This window comes from Helicoverpa zea, chromosome 3, assembly GCF_022581195.2.
Source record: "Helicoverpa zea isolate HzStark_Cry1AcR chromosome 3, ilHelZeax1.1, whole genome shotgun sequence".
In the NCBI taxonomy this organism is placed as follows: domain Eukaryota; kingdom Metazoa; phylum Arthropoda; class Insecta; order Lepidoptera; family Noctuidae; genus Helicoverpa; species Helicoverpa zea.
The window spans coordinates 805,216-822,757 of record NC_061454.1 but is presented as its reverse complement, the minus strand read 5'-3'; the positions used below and the strand labels follow the sequence as shown (position 1 = coordinate 822,757).

At 37.5% G+C, this 17,542-nt stretch overlaps 2 protein-coding genes across 2 annotated transcripts; both read left to right on the top strand.

Annotated features, from left to right (window-relative positions):
* Window positions 1-2,255: 2,255 nt before the first annotated feature.
* On the top strand, window positions 2,256-3,883 carry LOC124645706 (glutenin, high molecular weight subunit DX5-like). Its single transcript, XM_047185562.1, has 2 exons — window positions 2,256-2,285; window positions 2,674-3,883. Exons 1-2 carry the CDS (start codon window positions 2,256-2,258, stop codon window positions 3,754-3,756), a joined length of 1,113 nt encoding a protein of 370 aa, XP_047041518.1. The 3' UTR covers window positions 3,757-3,883.
* A 2,453-nt stretch (window positions 3,884-6,336) lies between these two features.
* On the top strand, window positions 6,337-15,825 carry LOC124646322 (sodium/potassium-transporting ATPase subunit beta-2-like). The gene is made up of 7 exons (XM_047186449.1): window positions 6,337-6,507; window positions 12,655-12,795; window positions 13,068-13,187; window positions 13,795-13,985; window positions 14,199-14,288; window positions 14,608-14,791; window positions 15,019-15,825. The coding sequence occupies exons 1-7, from the start codon at window positions 6,375-6,377 to the stop codon at window positions 15,126-15,128; spliced, it is 969 nt and encodes a 322-aa protein (XP_047042405.1). The 5' UTR covers window positions 6,337-6,374; the 3' UTR covers window positions 15,129-15,825.
* Window positions 15,826-17,542: the final 1,717 nt, after the last annotated feature.

The window sequence follows — 17,542 nt, the reverse complement described above, 5'->3', positions numbered from 1 at the left end:
GAGGTCGCACAGAGGAAGCGGTGACGGCAATAGGCGACGTCCGTCTGTCAGCGAGCTGTTAGGCGCCCGCGATTATCTACATGCGTCATAGAAAAACTATGCCTGTAGATGACTGAGGCATATAATTTTTTCTCTTGTCTTAATACCTTTAACTAGGTGCTATTGTTGACACTCCTGTCTGACCGCCCCTAGGTTACTTTTGGCTTAAAGTATCTAAGAACCTGAAAAACATATTCCATCTGTGAAAAAAAAGTATTTTAATAAGCACGTGAACCATAAAATACATTGTAAATTAAACCTAATTAAGGCCACTGATACCACTCTTTAATTCTCAAAATCACACTCAAGTACCGTAACCGACAAACAACAAAAAAACAAAAGAAGCCACACACGATCATTCAAAAGTAATTTTCCTTAATACTCGATAAAGAATCATTGAAGTCGAGAGGTACTTTATCATTCGGTTTCGGCGAATAAACGCACAGTTAATAAATTGGCCATCGGCAATCATTCGATGCTTGTCGATTGTACGTAAAAAAACAAAAGAACATGTTTATGCCCTTCATTCGGGTGCGCGGGCGCAGCGTCAATCATACGATCGGACAGCGCGGTTGGTGAGAGTAGGGATGGGTGTTGGTAGCGAATTTTAATGTCGATGTCGATTATCGACTACGTTATTTATTTTTTGTAGTTATATACAGACGTGTACTATACAGATACCGCATTATTTTTTTTTCTATTTAATCACTTTGTCGATTACTAAAATGTTTGTTGATCAAAGTTATTGCGTTTTAACTTTCCTAGGAGCTAATTTTCACTGTGCGAATCTTTATTTATGGCTTTCTGTATTTTTTTTCTAAATCATAAGTAATTAATAACTGGATCCATTACCAAAGTTTGTTACTATCCAAAAATCAAAAGAATGCGGTTATAAGCATTCATTCTTTAGGTAATTTAAATAATTTTAAAATAAACCGTTTTTTTATATGTTTACTTACTACGCACACACTGTCAACATTCGTTGCTTTTCCATGTCTACTTTACTACGCACACTCTATCTACATCGATAGGTATTATCGATATTTGCCCCGCACTACAGGCGAGTAGCGGTACTCTCGCGGAGGGTGAGATAACTCGCGCCGATGTCTTCCATCACATGATGCATTCTCATGATGCAGGGCTGTGCAGCAGTCGAAGAAGATATGGAGTTTATTAATAGTAGGCGAATCTTAATAGATCTTTATATTTTAATAGAACATGAGCTAGGATTATCTGTGATTTGAAAACTGAAAGAGGTCGAGTTTCCAATCTACATAATATCTCAAATAGACGTTTATCGATAAAAATGGGCCCAAGAATAAAGACCATTTTGACTATGTTACACGAGTAAAAAGTTTGCTCTGATAACGGCACCTACGTACTCAATTTTGTAAGCTAATGCGATTGATACACCTACTAATATTGTACTGCTAATAGGATTATTTACAATGTTACACGGGTATTTCATCTAATTAATCGATTAGTTAAACGTGCCCTCTACTACTGCGAGGCCAGCAATACTTTACACGCCACTAAAACAATATAAAATGGTGTTTTTTTTTTCAGATTTGCAGTCGCTCCTTGTCAAGCACTGGTACTCAGCTACATCCGGTTAGAAAGACTAGAAGCCGACTCCAACATATTTGGGAAAAAAAGGCTCGAATGGTTTTTCTCACGCAGTAAATAAATGGAATTCATTTATTTAAAAATTATAAACCAGCAAAACTAAAGACTCAATAGCGTCAAAAATTATTCCCCCATATGAAAATGAAAAAAGTTTATTAGGAACAAACAAGTCTTTTTCGTAGCAAACAAACTGCTCAGCGCCTACGCGTAGCCTACGAAATGTCTGCGAGTTCTACGAATAGACTACGAAAATATTTATAAAATGTATTCGTTTTTTTGTAGCCCATGTATCGAGACAGTATGTCCTGGCTAGTTTTTATTTTTTGTCCGGGTGCACGAACCACAGTATTTTTTTATTAAGAGTAGAAGCTTAGACAATAAAAATATTTAAAAGTAGGTATTAACAATTTCTAATTACCAGAAGACCTGATTTTTTAATGGAAATAAAACCTCAAATATCTAAATTAATCAGGAAAGTGCTTGTCAACCCTACAAATGATTCGGACGGTGGTTGCAATATAAAGGTTTATCCTTGACGCTGCACGGCAATACGAATCCTCGCTTTGGAGCGCCACCAGCGAACTGCTATCATGGAAGGGCTTAAGAAAACTTCGATTTTGGTAAGTTAGTAATTTAATTAGAATTAATCAGAAATTGCCTAGTTTTGATGAGGTTAAGATTTAAATTAAAAATGATTCTAATTTTTGATATATCAGTTTACTTGAGGGGGATCATTTGATTTTCTAATAATTTTAAAATGTATATTTGGGCGGGCTACTTAATTTAATAATCGTTTTGAAATATCCTAAGTATTATTTACCCTATGGGTAAATACCCACCTTTTCCATAGCACAATTGGGCTATATAACATAGATTATGATACGCACTTATCTCATGATTGACTTACTGAAAACTCGTATTTACCCTTTTTTCACTCTTTACATTTATAAACCCTACTTTTATTATTTTTATTACTAAATACTCAATTTAATAAAAACCTCTTTCCAGTTGTTCCTCATCGCGCTAACCACTATCACCAGCGCATTAGAAGCAAGAAAAGTACTCCACAACATACCAGAGAAGATCATCGGTGGGGTCATTGACATTGTCCAGAGCCACAAGAACAAGCCCACCCAGCAGACCACGACTGTCCAAACCCAGACGCAGCAGCAGGTCTACCAGCCTGGATACCCTCAGCAGTACGCTCCATGGAACACGGGGTACCAGACCCAAGGGCAGTACCAAGGACAGTATAACTATGGGAACGCTCAAGCTGGCAACACTTATCCCCAAGGAGGTTATAACAACCAAGGTTACCCATCAGGCCAGTATGCAGGCTCCCAGGCACAGATCCAAGGACAGTATCAGACGTATCCGCAGAATCAGGCTGGTCAATTCCAAGTTCAAAATCAACAGTCTGGTTTTGAAGGTCAGCAGGTAAATCAGTTCCAGGGTAATGTGCAAGCTGGAGTTCAAGGTCAGCAAGGACAAGTTCAGGGTCAAAATCAGCAGTTCCAAAATCATAATCAGCAGGCAGGACAGTTTGTGAATCAAAATCAGTTTGCGAGTGGAAACTATCAAGGAGGTCAGCAAAGCGGTCAGGTTAATTATCAGAATCAACCTTCAGGTGGCTTTGTACAGTCCCAGCCGACTGGATCCTATGGTGGCCATCAGCAATCTAGCACCAACCAGCAGTCCGGTAATTTTGGGAGCAACCAGCAGTCTGGTAGCTTTGGAGGCAACCAACAGTCAACATTTGTGGGACAAACTCAACCAGTCAACAGCTTTGTTGGACAGACTCAACCTGCGAATAATTTCGTAGGGACTCAACCTCAAGGTCAGGTAACCCAGCCTGCCTTTGTGGGACAAAACCAGCCGTCGTACATTCAAGGACAGGCAGGTAACCAGGGACATTTTGTATCAGGAGGTACTGGCTCCACCGGTAACTACCAAGTGACATCAGGTCAGAACTCCTCTGGACTGGGTCCTACTTGTGTCTGCCAAGCCTGGACTAAGCCTCAAAATGGAATACTTAATGATAATGGAACGCAGAGGAGTGAAGAGAAGGTGGAAAAAGCTGATGAGAAATGATGATCCTTGACGAATGTACTTAGCAAATTACAAATAGCGAAAATGCGTAAAGTTTTTATAAGGCGCTCTCAGTCATGTTTCTTTAGTAGAAGATATATGCTATTCCTAAATTATGATCAACAATTGTTTCGAGGTGGAAATTTTTCTGTATACTTTCTTTATCTTCTTCATATTTTCATGATTTTCAGTTCTTGATTATTATACTTATCTTACAAAAGATCATGATTGTACGTTTTGCGTCTTTGAAATTATTATAAGCTAGTTTGAATAGTAATTACATTCATATTTATTTACTACTGAGTTGTTTTATTTCGGAAAAAATACTTTTCACGACCTGTGAATCGAACCCTAGCCTTCACTCTTTCAGGTGAAATTTGAAACAATAAAACAGTATGGAAATTAAGTGTTAAATTGTTTCTAATTGATTCGTAGCCTCGTTGTCTAAACGATCAAATTACTAGTTGGTTAACTAAACGAGTTGAATGATCTTGATTTTAATTGTGACCAAACTACGCGATCATTTCGCTTGTTACTTTGTTTACAGACACATAGATAGATAGAAAAAACATTTATTCAGCGCAAACAAAAATATACAAGGTGTTGATTTGCATTTATGCCATACTTCAGGAGGAGGTCATAAAATACGTAAATAATCGATTGGAATTACAGTAGACAGGAAATAGCTAATATGCACTGCTTTTTTTGTCATTGTAATGTCGTAGTATTCAGAAGTAATCCAATTTTATGAATGAAAATTATGAATGATCGTTGCGTATGCTTTGTGTTTGCGTTTGTGTGAGGGCTCAGCACACTATTAAATACGTCTAGATGACATTGACGGAATTACGAAAAAAAAAATTACGTACCAAGTTTTTTGTTGATTTGGGTCGAGAATCATTAGCATAATTACGTCCTTGAATATGGCACGGATGCAAATCAACAGCTTGTATAAAGATACATGATAAGAAATAACAAGAAAACAATTGGTTTGTGGAAGGATGATAGGAGAGTGCACCGAATGGGAGTCCAGCTCAGCATGTGTCAGGTAGAATGCACATGTACATATCTACATGCCCATACTATACGATAACACTAGTCAACAAAATTTTCCTTTTTTATTGTATCCAAGGTGAAACATATAAATTTTTGCAGATTATCTATCACAGAATCGAAGTCTAGAACACAAGACTGCTCTAGCAGTTCTAGTTTTGGAGAAAAACCAATCTGAAAATGCCTAAAAACGTTTTTTTAACGACATTGAAAGCCATTTTTCTACAGACACTATTTTTCTTTCGTATTTTCTAACTAAAGAATCATTTAGCTCTTCTCAATTCAAATCCAGTTTACTTTACATCAGTACGAGTTTCCATTCTCGTGATATTTTTTTTCAGCTACGTCGTACGATTTTCCATACATTACTAATTGACATTTTAGTATGGACAAAATACACCGTAAATGTAAAATGGTATATCTTGAGAAAGAAAACTCGTACTGATGTAAAGTAATTTTGATGTAAGTAAATTGAATTGAGAAAAGCAGTACTAAACGATTCTTTAGTTAGAAAATACGAAAGAAAATAGTGTCTGCAGAAAAATGGCTTTAAATATTGTTAAAAAAGCGTTTTAAGGCATTTTCAGATTGGTTTTTCTCCAAAACTAGACGTGCTAGAGCAGTCCGGTGTTCTAGACTTCGATTCTGTGATAGATAATCTGCAAAAATTTATATGTTTCACCTTGGATACGAAAATGCTGTTGACTAGTGTAATTAGTGCTATTATAGATGACCTTATAGAGGGTGTTTCAGTTACAGTAATTATAAACATTGACTTTCCCTAGAGATTGCTAACATGCATGACAAGTAATTAGGCTGGATAGACTGGCGTATAAGTGCCTGCAAGTTTTACAAGGGCAATGCAATTTTAATGACGCTTTATCGTCGTAGGTGGCCGGGATAGTAAAAGAGTTGAAATGAATTCAGCGTACAGTTTTATCATGACTCATACTGCTCATGACTTATCAGCAATTTGAGTTCTGGTTGCCAGTCTGTCTGCCAGTGACTCGCTTCGCACATAACAGTGGAGACGTTCATGAATAGCCGTTCATACAAAATACACAAAATAAACATCAAGGAATAGTCGAAGACATTTAAAGTATTTTTTTATCTAGACAAAATCTAGATTGCGCCGACACAAAATCAATTTTTCCATAGACCAATAACCTGGCACAATGACCAGAACGAGCTACAATTTTAACAGCAAACAGCACAATTTAAAACCGGCTCTAAATTCAGTACGGGGCAGTCTATCCGACGGCAAAGCATTATTTTGCAACCCTATTTCCTGACTTATTAACTGAGAGCTTTTGCTCCCCTCTGGGGTAGTGCAAGAAGTGACAAAAAAAGGGATTAGCAGCGGTTGTGGGGAGGTCTGGGTAAGTTGGTGGGCTATGTAGGTCTGAAGCGTGCGCGCGCCGCGTTATGTAATCGTTACGTAAGCGGTACGGGGTTGCAGGGTTGCTAGGCGGGGGGTGTGAGGGGGGTGAGGCGCGCGGGGCAGGGACAAGACAGGGCGAAGGCGCCGGCAATCGATTCCCGTCCGCAGTCCGGCTCGGCGTTTGAACATGGCAGACAAGACAAAGGTCGCAGAACAGTATTACGCCCCGCCGCCGGATCTAGGCAAATGGGAGTCCTTCAGGATTTTCCTGTGGAATGGCGAGACGGGACAGTTCCTTGGCCGCACGGGATCGAGTTGGGGTGAGTTTTTACAATTTTTCCTCTAAAACCTTAGACATGGTTTCCTTTGCTTTTTGGAGGGAAAATCGATAGTCCGTGTCTGGAAAACCGTTCAAGGATAGTGTTTCTATTCCTGGGGGTATTTTTATTATGTATGGAATAATTATGTAAGTCATGGTTTATTTATAAGAGTGAACTAAGACCTTTACGTAGACCACATTTACACATGCTATGTTCAGTTCTATGTAACTTGAAAGTGACCATTTGAAGCAAAATTACGGGAAAGGTAAATGAGACATTTTTAACGGGTAAATCAATTGGTAAAACTAAACAATGGGTATGAAGACTAATTGTTAATTTGAATGAATGGATTCACGTTATCATTATACGTTTTATTGCGTACGTACTAAAAATGTAGGTACAAATAATATTTCCGTTATGACAGATGATAAAAATGTTGATACTTAAGTGAACATAATTGTCATATATTTATAAATAACTTGCGCCAGTTTTAACGGTGACGATAAATCTATTATTATATCAGTACCTAAATACTGTTTTCATAGAATAAGGTGTACATAAAAATCAGCAGGTATCGCCCTTAAAAAGTCATATTACGTAAGCAAGAGCGTTTTAACTTTGGACCGAGATTACGATCAAATACGCCCTTTTCATCAGAGTAACTTCACATAGAATATTATAAAACAGTCATAGATATACTAATATGTTATTTAATAACTATATGAATGCATATAATATTGCATTTCGTTGCAATTTTCGCGCCACGGTCGGCGCGCGCCGAACAGGGGTGCGCGCGCAACGTCCTTCCCGCGATCGATCCAAGGACGAACAGTCTCTTACGGAAATACCCTGCTATGGAAAATGATCCTTAATTTCCATGAAAATGTATTGGGTGGACTATTGATTTGGTTTTGCACATAACACGCTTTATTACTTATCTATATTAGCACGTTCCAGTCTTTGACTGTCGTTATGGTTAGTCAGAAGGCAGAAAGTCTGACAACCAGTCTTACCAAAGAGTATCAAGTTGCCCAGACTACTGGATCGAGGAGGTCAGATAGACAGTGGCTCTATGTAAAACACTGATAGGTTCTCAGCTATGACTGGATAAACTGGAAGGCGAGGCCAACACAGTTAGGAAAAGGCTAGGCAGATGATGCACGTTACACGTTACAATTGATTGAATGGATAATTACCTATTCCATTTTTGGTTCTACTATTTGGCTAGTCAAGTGCACTTATAATATTAACATTGTCAGCACATACATGTACGTTTCATATAGGCTTACTTACGGTAACACGTATGCAAATCAGAAATCATTTTAAATACTTTAGTATGTACCTAAATTATAATTTTAATACGCCAATGCTTCTATGTTTTCAAATACCATTGTCAATCATCACACTTAAGTACACTTACTTAGTAACAAAATAACAAACCAGCTTCACCCGATTAGACTGGAAGCCGACCCCAATATAGTAAAGAAAGAGCTATACAAATGATGACTTAGTGCCAAAATAACGTGCTAGTTCTTAAAAAAATCACTTAGTACATAGACACTACACAAGGGCGCACACGCGCCTTGTCTTGCTCTACTTATATAGGATTACTATACTTTATATACAGGCTTATATACCACGTCATAATAAACAAACAGAGAAGTACATAACTGACCTATGTGATGCTTAGTTAAAAGGCATGCAATGTTATTGTAAAAAGGCAAATTTTTCAACCATTATTTTTTCTCATTTTAATTACTGAAAAATGATCGTCCTGCTAATTTCAGTAGGATGGTGACCGGCGTGAGAAGTTATAGTTATACTTATGCATATAAGTCTTTAAAATAAACTTAAAAAGCAGAACTTAAATAAAGATTATTAGCAAATTACAGCAACAAAAGAAAATGATATTATTTCTTATGAAAGAAAACCTGTTATCAAATGAAATTTTAGTTAATACCGCATCCTTAAAAATCTCAGTCATTTATGTGGTCATATTGAGGAAATAATATAAGGGAGAAATTACAATAGACACATGAGGAAACGCCCAGAAGGATCTCCCTTGAAGGTCATGAAGTTAATATTGGATGTCCTTCAAAAATACCAGCTGTTTATTGCGCAGTAATACACGTGCAATGCACAGATGTATGCAAAATAATGTTCTGAACTTTTTGGTGTTAGCCTTGATAAATAGGAGGAATGCTTGATAAATGGGAGGCGCTAGATCTTTTATGGAGTGAAACTCCAGTAATAGACATATATTTTACTAACAAAATGACTGCAGGTTCTATAATACGCTATGGGTTTTTGCAGAGTTTGCGGCCAATCAAATACTCGATGTGTGTACAGTGTAATTCACAAAAGTCAATCAATCAAATGAAACGCGTACTGCAAATTACCAAAACTCATTTATTCTAATTAGTTTGTAGAGCAACACTATCTGAACGTCTAAAGTTACAAACACCTACTATATATAATATTGTGAAATGTGAATCAATTCGTTTCAGCAGTTTCTCCCGCTTCCCGAGAAACTCCTCCCTATACCAGGGTTAAATCATGGCTTTCTAATAGATATAATAATTGATATAAGAGTTTTATGAATCAGTTCAATTGGTCTTGATCAGCCCCTAAAACCTCAAAGATTGAAAAAACAGTCTTACTTATAAACGTGAATTAAATAATAACTTATACTTAAGGGGTGTTTAAGAAAAAATCTTACTTATAAACGTGGCTGAAATAAATCATTTTCTTAGCAATGTCTTAAATGAGCTGTCAAATTAAGTAGCCTCACACCCTTGTTTAACCCGCTAATTAGCAAAATGGCTGGATTCTTACCAGCTGATTTTTCATTTCCGGTTTATTGACAGCTCAACTTTTTAATTTCATATTTTACGGATGCCATTGTTGCCATTACACAACGTTTTGATGACAAATATTTTTTTAAGCTACCAACATTCAGGTAGTGTTGAGAAATTAGTATGTTTTTATTTATGTCATTATCTGTTCATTACTTAAGACATGCTTAAGCAACGTTTATAGGTCAAAATAATTTAATCACTACTTAAGGCTTTAAGTAGTAATTAGTTAAAACAATACTTAGAAGATGATTAGTTGATTTTTATAAGTAAGGCTGAAAAAATAAATACAGCGGCCATAAATAGCAAGACATAAATACGCCTCAATAATATTGATCCTTGTCAACACCCATTTTACTTCAAAATCAGTACCTCTGATAAAAATGGTTTCCCCTTTCTTTTCACAAATATCCCAGAATTACTCCCTAATTGTACTTAGCCAAAACAGTCCAAAAACACCCATATTTCCTGCTAAAAGGTCGAAAGGTGAGATTCCATTGCGCATGCTCTATGACCTGGTCTCCGTACATCGTGCTAACTGACGTCTGCATAGCTGCAGGCTGCATACAATATTGATGAACTGCTTCCTAGGAAAAGCGAGTATCGATTATTATACCGATATGTTCTATTCGTATGAATCGGAAGAGTCGATTATTGTTTGTTAGGTAGGTAATTTTTAGTGACTGCGAAACGGTTCGCTTATAAACCTACGGAGTACATGTAGGTGTGTAATTTTTTTATATATTTGTAACATAGAAATTGTCTGTATTGAGGACCATGATCGGTGGCAAAAATAGACAGAAAAAAGATAGTACCTATCCAGTAGTGAGTAGACGATAAATAATGCTCTTTACAAGCCCTATGGGAAATTAAGGTAACACCCATGCCTGCATCCTCACATAAAAATGGCTGAATTAAATTAGTTTTAAAACTCTTTGAGTGGGTTGAGCAGACGTAGATAATGAGAATAGTTTGAGCAAAGTTCCAGTCGTCCAACTTTTCCGTATTCATTTGTTGGACTGCGAAATGAGTTTATACTGCCAGCAAGAGCTTCATTCTGGGGAAATCAACTTTTAACTTATTAATGTAAATAATTGATTTTGATTTCATAGTAAGTATTTCGGGATTACAGTGTATTTGTATGTACCTATTGTTAGATAGGTAATTTACCAAAATTTAAATTGGGAACCGGCTTATCTATCACTAGGACAGGGTTACCTAGGCTGGAAGTGTAATTGGAAAGTGTCCCCACGGTAAAGCTAGAAAAGACTGACCGTATACCATTATTACACCTAACCTTAATTTTTTTTCTTGATAGGCCGGCCAGATAAAACAAGAGGAAAAATCCAATAGATTTATAGATTCCTGATCAGTCAGATCAATATAGTATATTCAAATTGCTATAAATAAATAATAAAACTCGTAGTTACCTTGCAGTGAATTAACACAGCGGCCTAATTCTAAATCCTTTGCGTCCACACGTTAAGTGGAGCCGGTTCGCGAGACGACGCGAAGCGGTATCATCAGCTGGTTGCTATTGTTATTTAGCATTCATAGGCTTTAATAAGTTTAATTGAACTGACTAATCAGGTGCCTAGGCGTCCTGTTAAATATTGGCCTTTTGCAGACTTTTTTAAAAGCAGGGAGTTGGCCTACCAGCCAAGAATAAATAATTAGGTTAAATGGTAAAAGGTAGAATGGAAAACTGAACCCATAGTCAGTTATAAATCAAACAAAGTGTGGAGATAAAAGTAACAGGACCTAATTTATTATTTACCTCTACTATAGGTACATAAATGGTTGATATCATTTCAAAAGAACTGATCCGGATTCGGTGATTCCGAAGGTTCAAAAATTTTAAGGGAAATATTTCCCCGAATGTGTTGGTAAAACGGTTGATAGAAGCAAGTAAAATCTGAAACTGTGAAAAATTCCAAACGTCCAAATAGTTCTAAAGAAAATATAATTTCAGCCAAAAGACTGTCTCAAACTTGAAGTATGCAGTAGGAAGAAAGAAATACGGTCAGTGATCGAACCGGTACTTTGGTAGGAAACTCCTATTGTTGCCACTTGTGACCAATTATCGGCTTCATCAGCTAGAGGCACATACATACGAGTGCACGCGACTCCGTCATTATAGCGAGCCATTTTCAGCTGAAATCACTAGTTATTTATAGATCGGCCAGATTGGAGATTGCTCGTTAAAGAACAGTTTTTATAATGTCGCAGAAATTATTTATTTAGTACCTGATGTTTTAAAAACAAAACGTCATAAAGTCAGGCGGTGCTTGTCGCGGTCAGTTGATAGATGGGTGACCGCAGGTATTCTGATAATATTGAAATACACTCCGTGTCATAGAAGGCACAAAAAAGCTTTGGGAATACATTCAATTTTGTGTTTTATTATTATTGATCTTGACTGTACCCAAAAAAGTCTCAAACACAGTCATCATCCCTTGGGCTATTACGTATTTTATATTATTACTAGCCGTTTTCCCGCGGTTTCACCCGCGTCCCGTGGGAGCTACTGCCCGCACCGGAATAAAATGTAGCCTATGTTACTCGCAGATAATATAGCTTTCTATCTTAAGAATATTTAAAATCGGTCCAGTAGTTTTAGATTTTATCCATTACAACCAAACAAACAAACAAAGTTTTCCTCTTTATAATATTAGTATAGAGATTGACCTTAATTGTTTTTTAAAATGAAGTCTAAAAATTTAGGTCTAAGAATCATTACCCTCATTATAGCTCAGTAATCGTGCAAAAAAAATGTTTTTGTGAATTGTTAACCCACTTGTCAAATAGGGCTGCGAACTTTATTGTATTGTAGTCGGTGCGTTTGCAAGCAGATGGTAATCGCGTGAGAATTGGGGCCAACCCTTACGGCTTTATTTCTCACAGCTGTGGTTTAGTACCGCATGATTTATTTTTATTACTTGCAGTTTCGGCTCTTAACATTTTTCAAGTTTATCAGGGCCAAGCTAAGACTGTTTGAATTTAGACTTATTGGGAGTACTAATTATTTAGTTCCAGTCTGGATTTTGACCATCTTCATAACAAAGACTGATCAATACACTAGCTTCTGCCAGAAGTTTCACCCGATTCCCAAGGGAATTGCTACCCGCACCAGGACAAAAAATAGCCTAATACGTTATACTGATATATATAAGACATATGACTGACAAGTTTCATCAAAATCCATTCAGTAGTTTTTACGTGAAAGTGAAACAAACAGCCAAGGATGAAGTTGCTTATATTAATACTTATATATGTTTTTTTTTGTCCACAGCTAAAATCTTGCTGTTCTACCTGATCTTCTATGCGATCCTCGTCGGCTTCTTCGCCGCTATGCTGGCGATCTTCTACCAGACCCTGGACTCCAAGATGCCCAAGTGGCAGCTCGATGGATCAATCATTGGATCCAACCCAGGTAAGGACAATCCTAAATCATGCAGAGACCGTAGGACGTAAAGATTGTAAAGTACTTATTCAATTTTGCAAAAAATATGGAGTCAATTGAGAAGTCTTCTAAATCAACTGTAAATAAAAATCCCTTTAGTTCTCTGTTTATTCTGGTTGCCTACCAAATTCTTCACTTTAATTCTCTCATTGCCTTCTCCTTACAAAACTTTTGTGACAACGTATTACTCATATGCTTTATCAGCATTAAGATGGATTTCACAAGAATTCCTCTGTGTCCAGGTCTTGGTTTCCGACCGATGCCGGACAGCGCGAACGTGGAAAGCACGCTGATCTACTACAAGGCTAACGACAAGGGCTCCGTGCTCAAGTGGGCGCAGATCATCGATGATTACTTGGAGCGTAAGTATATCTTCATCATCATCATCATCATATATCCAACATATCTATCATCATATATCCCACATTGTAGGATATACCTACCTCTATAGGACCTACATCATAAGTTCTGATGCTCATGAATGGATGAGTGATGATGAATTCCTAAACGCTTAGCCAGTACCAGTCCGTGATATTGGTTTTCAAGAGTATATGACAGTTTGAGTTTGTTTAGTGTTTCTAAACCGCATGGCTCTAGTGTTTATCTAAATAGGTCATCATGTCGTTGCTCTTAATCACTACTGGGTTCTGCCGCTAATCGTCAGCGAAGGCGGCCTTCGCAATTAGCACAATTGCATAGATTGCTTTTTGAAAAGTAATTCGGTAGACAACATTCAGTACAAAAACACATCGATTCTCATTCCACAGAGAGAATGATGAATAAACTCCTTTTCTACAAAATAAGATATTTGGAAAATAGAAAATGTTCATTGAATATTTGATCATAGATTTGTGCCCCTAGGACATCAGTTACTAACTATGAGTAGGTAATAGGTACTGGCAAAACTGTTTTACCACGTTCTTGTTAATCATTATAAATCTCACACTTCAAAATCACCATCTCCTTCAGAATACCGCAAGAAGGGCAGTGGTGTTGAGGCGAGCGGCGCGGAGTACCGGGTACCCTGCTCCCCCACGAGTGGCGCCACGGGAGAGAAGCAGGTCTGCGATGTGCCTGTCGATGACTTCCATCCCTGCACCTCCGCCAACCAGTACAACTACGAGGAGGCTGGGCCTTGCGTGTTCCTCAAACTGAATAAGGTGAGAAAACTTATGTGCTTAAGGTACCCATACGATGAAATGAGAATAGGCGTGCATTTACTCAATTAAGAAGGAATATGCCGTCTTTTTCTGTAGTGACATCTTAAGCGATTGCTATTGATTTTTTTCGAGTTATAGCCAGTTATAATTTTTTTCACGATTTCATGAAGTGGCTGTTACACATCCTAACCATCTCCACGTTTTACATTTCAGATCTTCAACTGGATCCCGAAGCCATACAACAACACTGAGGACCTGCCCTCCAACATGCCTGATGACCTGAAGCAACACATCAAGATGGTCGTAAGTATCCAGGGAAAATATCATTCCACTTTTACATTAATTAAATTGGAATTATTATTTAGACTAGTTTGGCTCATGGGTTTGAAGAACTTGACACTTCAAAGAATTTTCAATTTTATTAAAGTTATAATATTTATTCTGAATTGAAACCTTTTACCAAATCTTTAGCTTTAATCAAAGATCATGGCCGTTTGCCACGTGATGGTTTGACAATATGATCGTTTCGGAAATGAATCAGGCAATGGCTCAAGGTTTGGCGGTAAAAGCAAGGTATCTTTGGGAAGAAAAGGTGATGTTGCTAACCTCTTTCTGTTTTCAGTCGGGCAAACCTGAAGCGAACACGGTGTGGGTATCATGCGAGGGAGAGAACCCAGCTGACGTGGAGAACATCGGGCCAGTCCAGTACATCCCTCGCCGCGGCTTCCCTGCCTACTACTACCCCTTCACCAACAAAGAGGGCTATCTCAGCCCCCTCGTCGCTGTGCTCTTTGAGAAACCCAGGAGTAAGTATTAATCTAGGGGCATTTTATCACCCTTCTGGATATATTTTGAACCGTTTCTCTTACAAATTATCACACAGTCTTCATTTTTGAATCAGAGGTATATTGTACCACCGTTTTTCTTCCGTAACTGTAATTTCTTCCACTAAACCACCTCGAAATCGAGACTTAGCAACACACTTTGGTTGTGTAATAACGTCATACTAATATATTCTGTTGTATCTTTGCAGCGGGCGTCCTGATCAACATAGAGTGCAAGGCCTGGGCCAAGAACATCTTCTACGACCGCTACGAGCGGCGCGGCTCCGTGCACTTCGAGCTGATGGTGGACCGCGCCTAAGCACCACCTGCGCCAGTTGGCCACGCTGCTGCCCCACAGACTGCTCACCTGGCCATCAGTGTCTTATTTACTTGTTCCATCACGTTCTGGAACCGGGGCTATCACAAACATATGCCACTCAGGCAGATCAGGTTTAACTACATTTCAATCATAACTTAGCGTTTTAAACTTAAGGTTCTTAACTACGATAGCCCCGGTCCCAATGGAGCCACTCAAGCATTCTGTAGGGCGAAGGCCTAACCGCCAATTGGCCGCCAAGGTCACCAACTGATCGCCTACCGGCCAAGATCATCGGGTCCCCAATTGGCCGAGTTCGTCAACTTACTGCCAAAAGATCGTTAGTTGATCACTAGTCATGCTAATTGGTGGTTGCCGGTCTCAACCGGCTGTTAGTTGTTTTAAGTGTTGTAAGGTCATGGTTACCAGTTAGTCGCCAAGGTCGCCAATTGTTCGCTGCGGCTGCCAAGGTCGTCTCGGAGGTCATGCCAGGCCGGCTGCCAAGCGCCATTAGCAATAGCCACATAGTCGGCGATTAATTTGTATTCGTTTTAGAATAAGCCAGAGGGCGCCACTAATTTTAACTTTTGTTTGTCACGCTTCAAATAAAGTTAATGAAATTTAAAATTTATTGAATATATATGAATTATGTAATGTTTTCTGGACGGACAGTCAATAAACACGCAATAGTTGGTTCCAATTTAGGTTTTTTATTGGTGTTTTATTTCATAGCGTTATGGATAAGCATCCCTTCTTTCCCTTCTTATCCTGATAAAGAATTGTGACGCAAAATAGTCTGAAACTCTGAAGATCACCGAGAGCTTACTGCAAGGCATATTTTCTTATATCTTTCAATAACAAGAAGATATAATAATATGTAATTCCAATAGACAATTCAGTTTAGAATGCTTAGCTATAAAGTTCTTGAACTAAGACTCAAACTTGTTTTAAAGTAGTGATCTCATAAATAAAATACATAATTAAATTAGTAGGAGATTATATTATCAGTAGTTTATCACCATTCTAATACAATTAATATAGGTAATAGAACACTTTTTAAATAAGATATTTTTTATCACAATACCATGCTCAGATACATCATTTCTTATGTACCTAAGTAATAGAGATATGTAATACCCTCGGTAATATTGGTGTATATTTAATGTTATACAAGTGTTGTTACCCAAAACTTCAGGATAAACCCGGATAAAAAGATAACATAATATTCTGATGTATACTTACAATTATTATCTTTTTTTATTAACTTTCATCAAAATCCTTAAGTACTTTTTTGTGTGAAAAAAAAACATATACCCTTGCACCCATTTATACAACTAAATGTTGGTTACTTATTGTAATTTTGGGTACTCCCGGCAGGTGTCACTAGCGTCCTGAAGGAACACCGAATTCTGAACATGAATAAGAAATATAACACCGTCTAAAAAGTCTATTTATTTCACCAACAAGGCAAAAGCTTCTTACCATAAAAACTTCTAACACTCGGAGGAAAAAATATTTTTTACTTTTCTTCGCAAAACGATTGATTAAGGTTTGACAAAAATTACTATAGGTTTCAGTTTATCAAAAGTCGTATCGATCTTTTGAGCTGTTTTTAGTCAAAGCGTCAAACAAGAAAACTCACAATAACGTCTATAAATAACCCGAGACGCATTTTCACACAGTAAATTAGTTCAGTGTAGATTAATCCACTCAGAAGTTTGATTAAAGATCTATTTATATTCATACTTTTAAAATAACTTGCTTCATTAATCTTGCTAGTTAATTAATTAGTTAAAATGTAACGAGTGACGTGGGTTGTGGTTTCAACGCCTCGATATAGGTATTTCATCACTCTTCAGAAAAGGCATAACAACTCTTTGCTCAATACAGATTTTAGTTTTTTTATTGAACTTCTTAATATAATTCATGTATTAAATAAAGTTGTACCTTTTTACTAGCTTCCACCAGTGGTTTCACTCGCCTACTTAACTAATTTCTTACCCTATAAGGATAAAAATAATCTATGACCTTTTGTTGATAGATAGGGTATCTATAACTGACAAAATTTTCAATTCAGCCCAGTAGTTTCCGAGGTTTGTTCAATCTAGCAAAAAAACTCTTCAGCAACTTCAGCTTTATATACACCACGCTTGCTCAATGCGGGTTGGTGATTCCAGACTTTATAGTCCAGGTTTCCTCAAGATGTTTTCCTTCACCTTTATATCAGCCATTGGTGTCTAAGATATACTTAGAAAGTACATACAAACTTAGAAAAGTTGCATTGGTACTTGCCTGACCTGGAATCGAACCCACGCCCTCATACTCGAGAGGTTGGTTCTTTACCCACTAGGCCACAACGACACGACGACACAACATATAATATACAAAATATGTTCTGAATCAAATGCAAATCAAAT

Coding starts and splice junctions, on each gene's coding strand:
- LOC124645706 (XM_047185562.1), top strand. CDS start 2,256: ATGGAAGGGCTTAAGAAAACTTCGATTTTG. Junction 2,286..2,673: donor TTAAGAAAACTTCGATTTTG/GTAAGTTAGTAA, acceptor ACCTCTTTCCAG/TTGTTCCTCATCGCGCTAAC.
- LOC124646322 (XM_047186449.1), top strand. CDS start 6,375: ATGGCAGACAAGACAAAGGTCGCAGAACAGTATTACGCCCCGCCGCCG. Junction 6,508..12,654: donor CCGCACGGGATCGAGTTGGG/GTGAGTTTTTAC, acceptor TTTTGTCCACAG/CTAAAATCTTGCTGTTCTAC. Junction 14,289..14,607: donor AGCAACACATCAAGATGGTC/GTAAGTATCCAG, acceptor TTCTGTTTTCAG/TCGGGCAAACCTGAAGCGAA.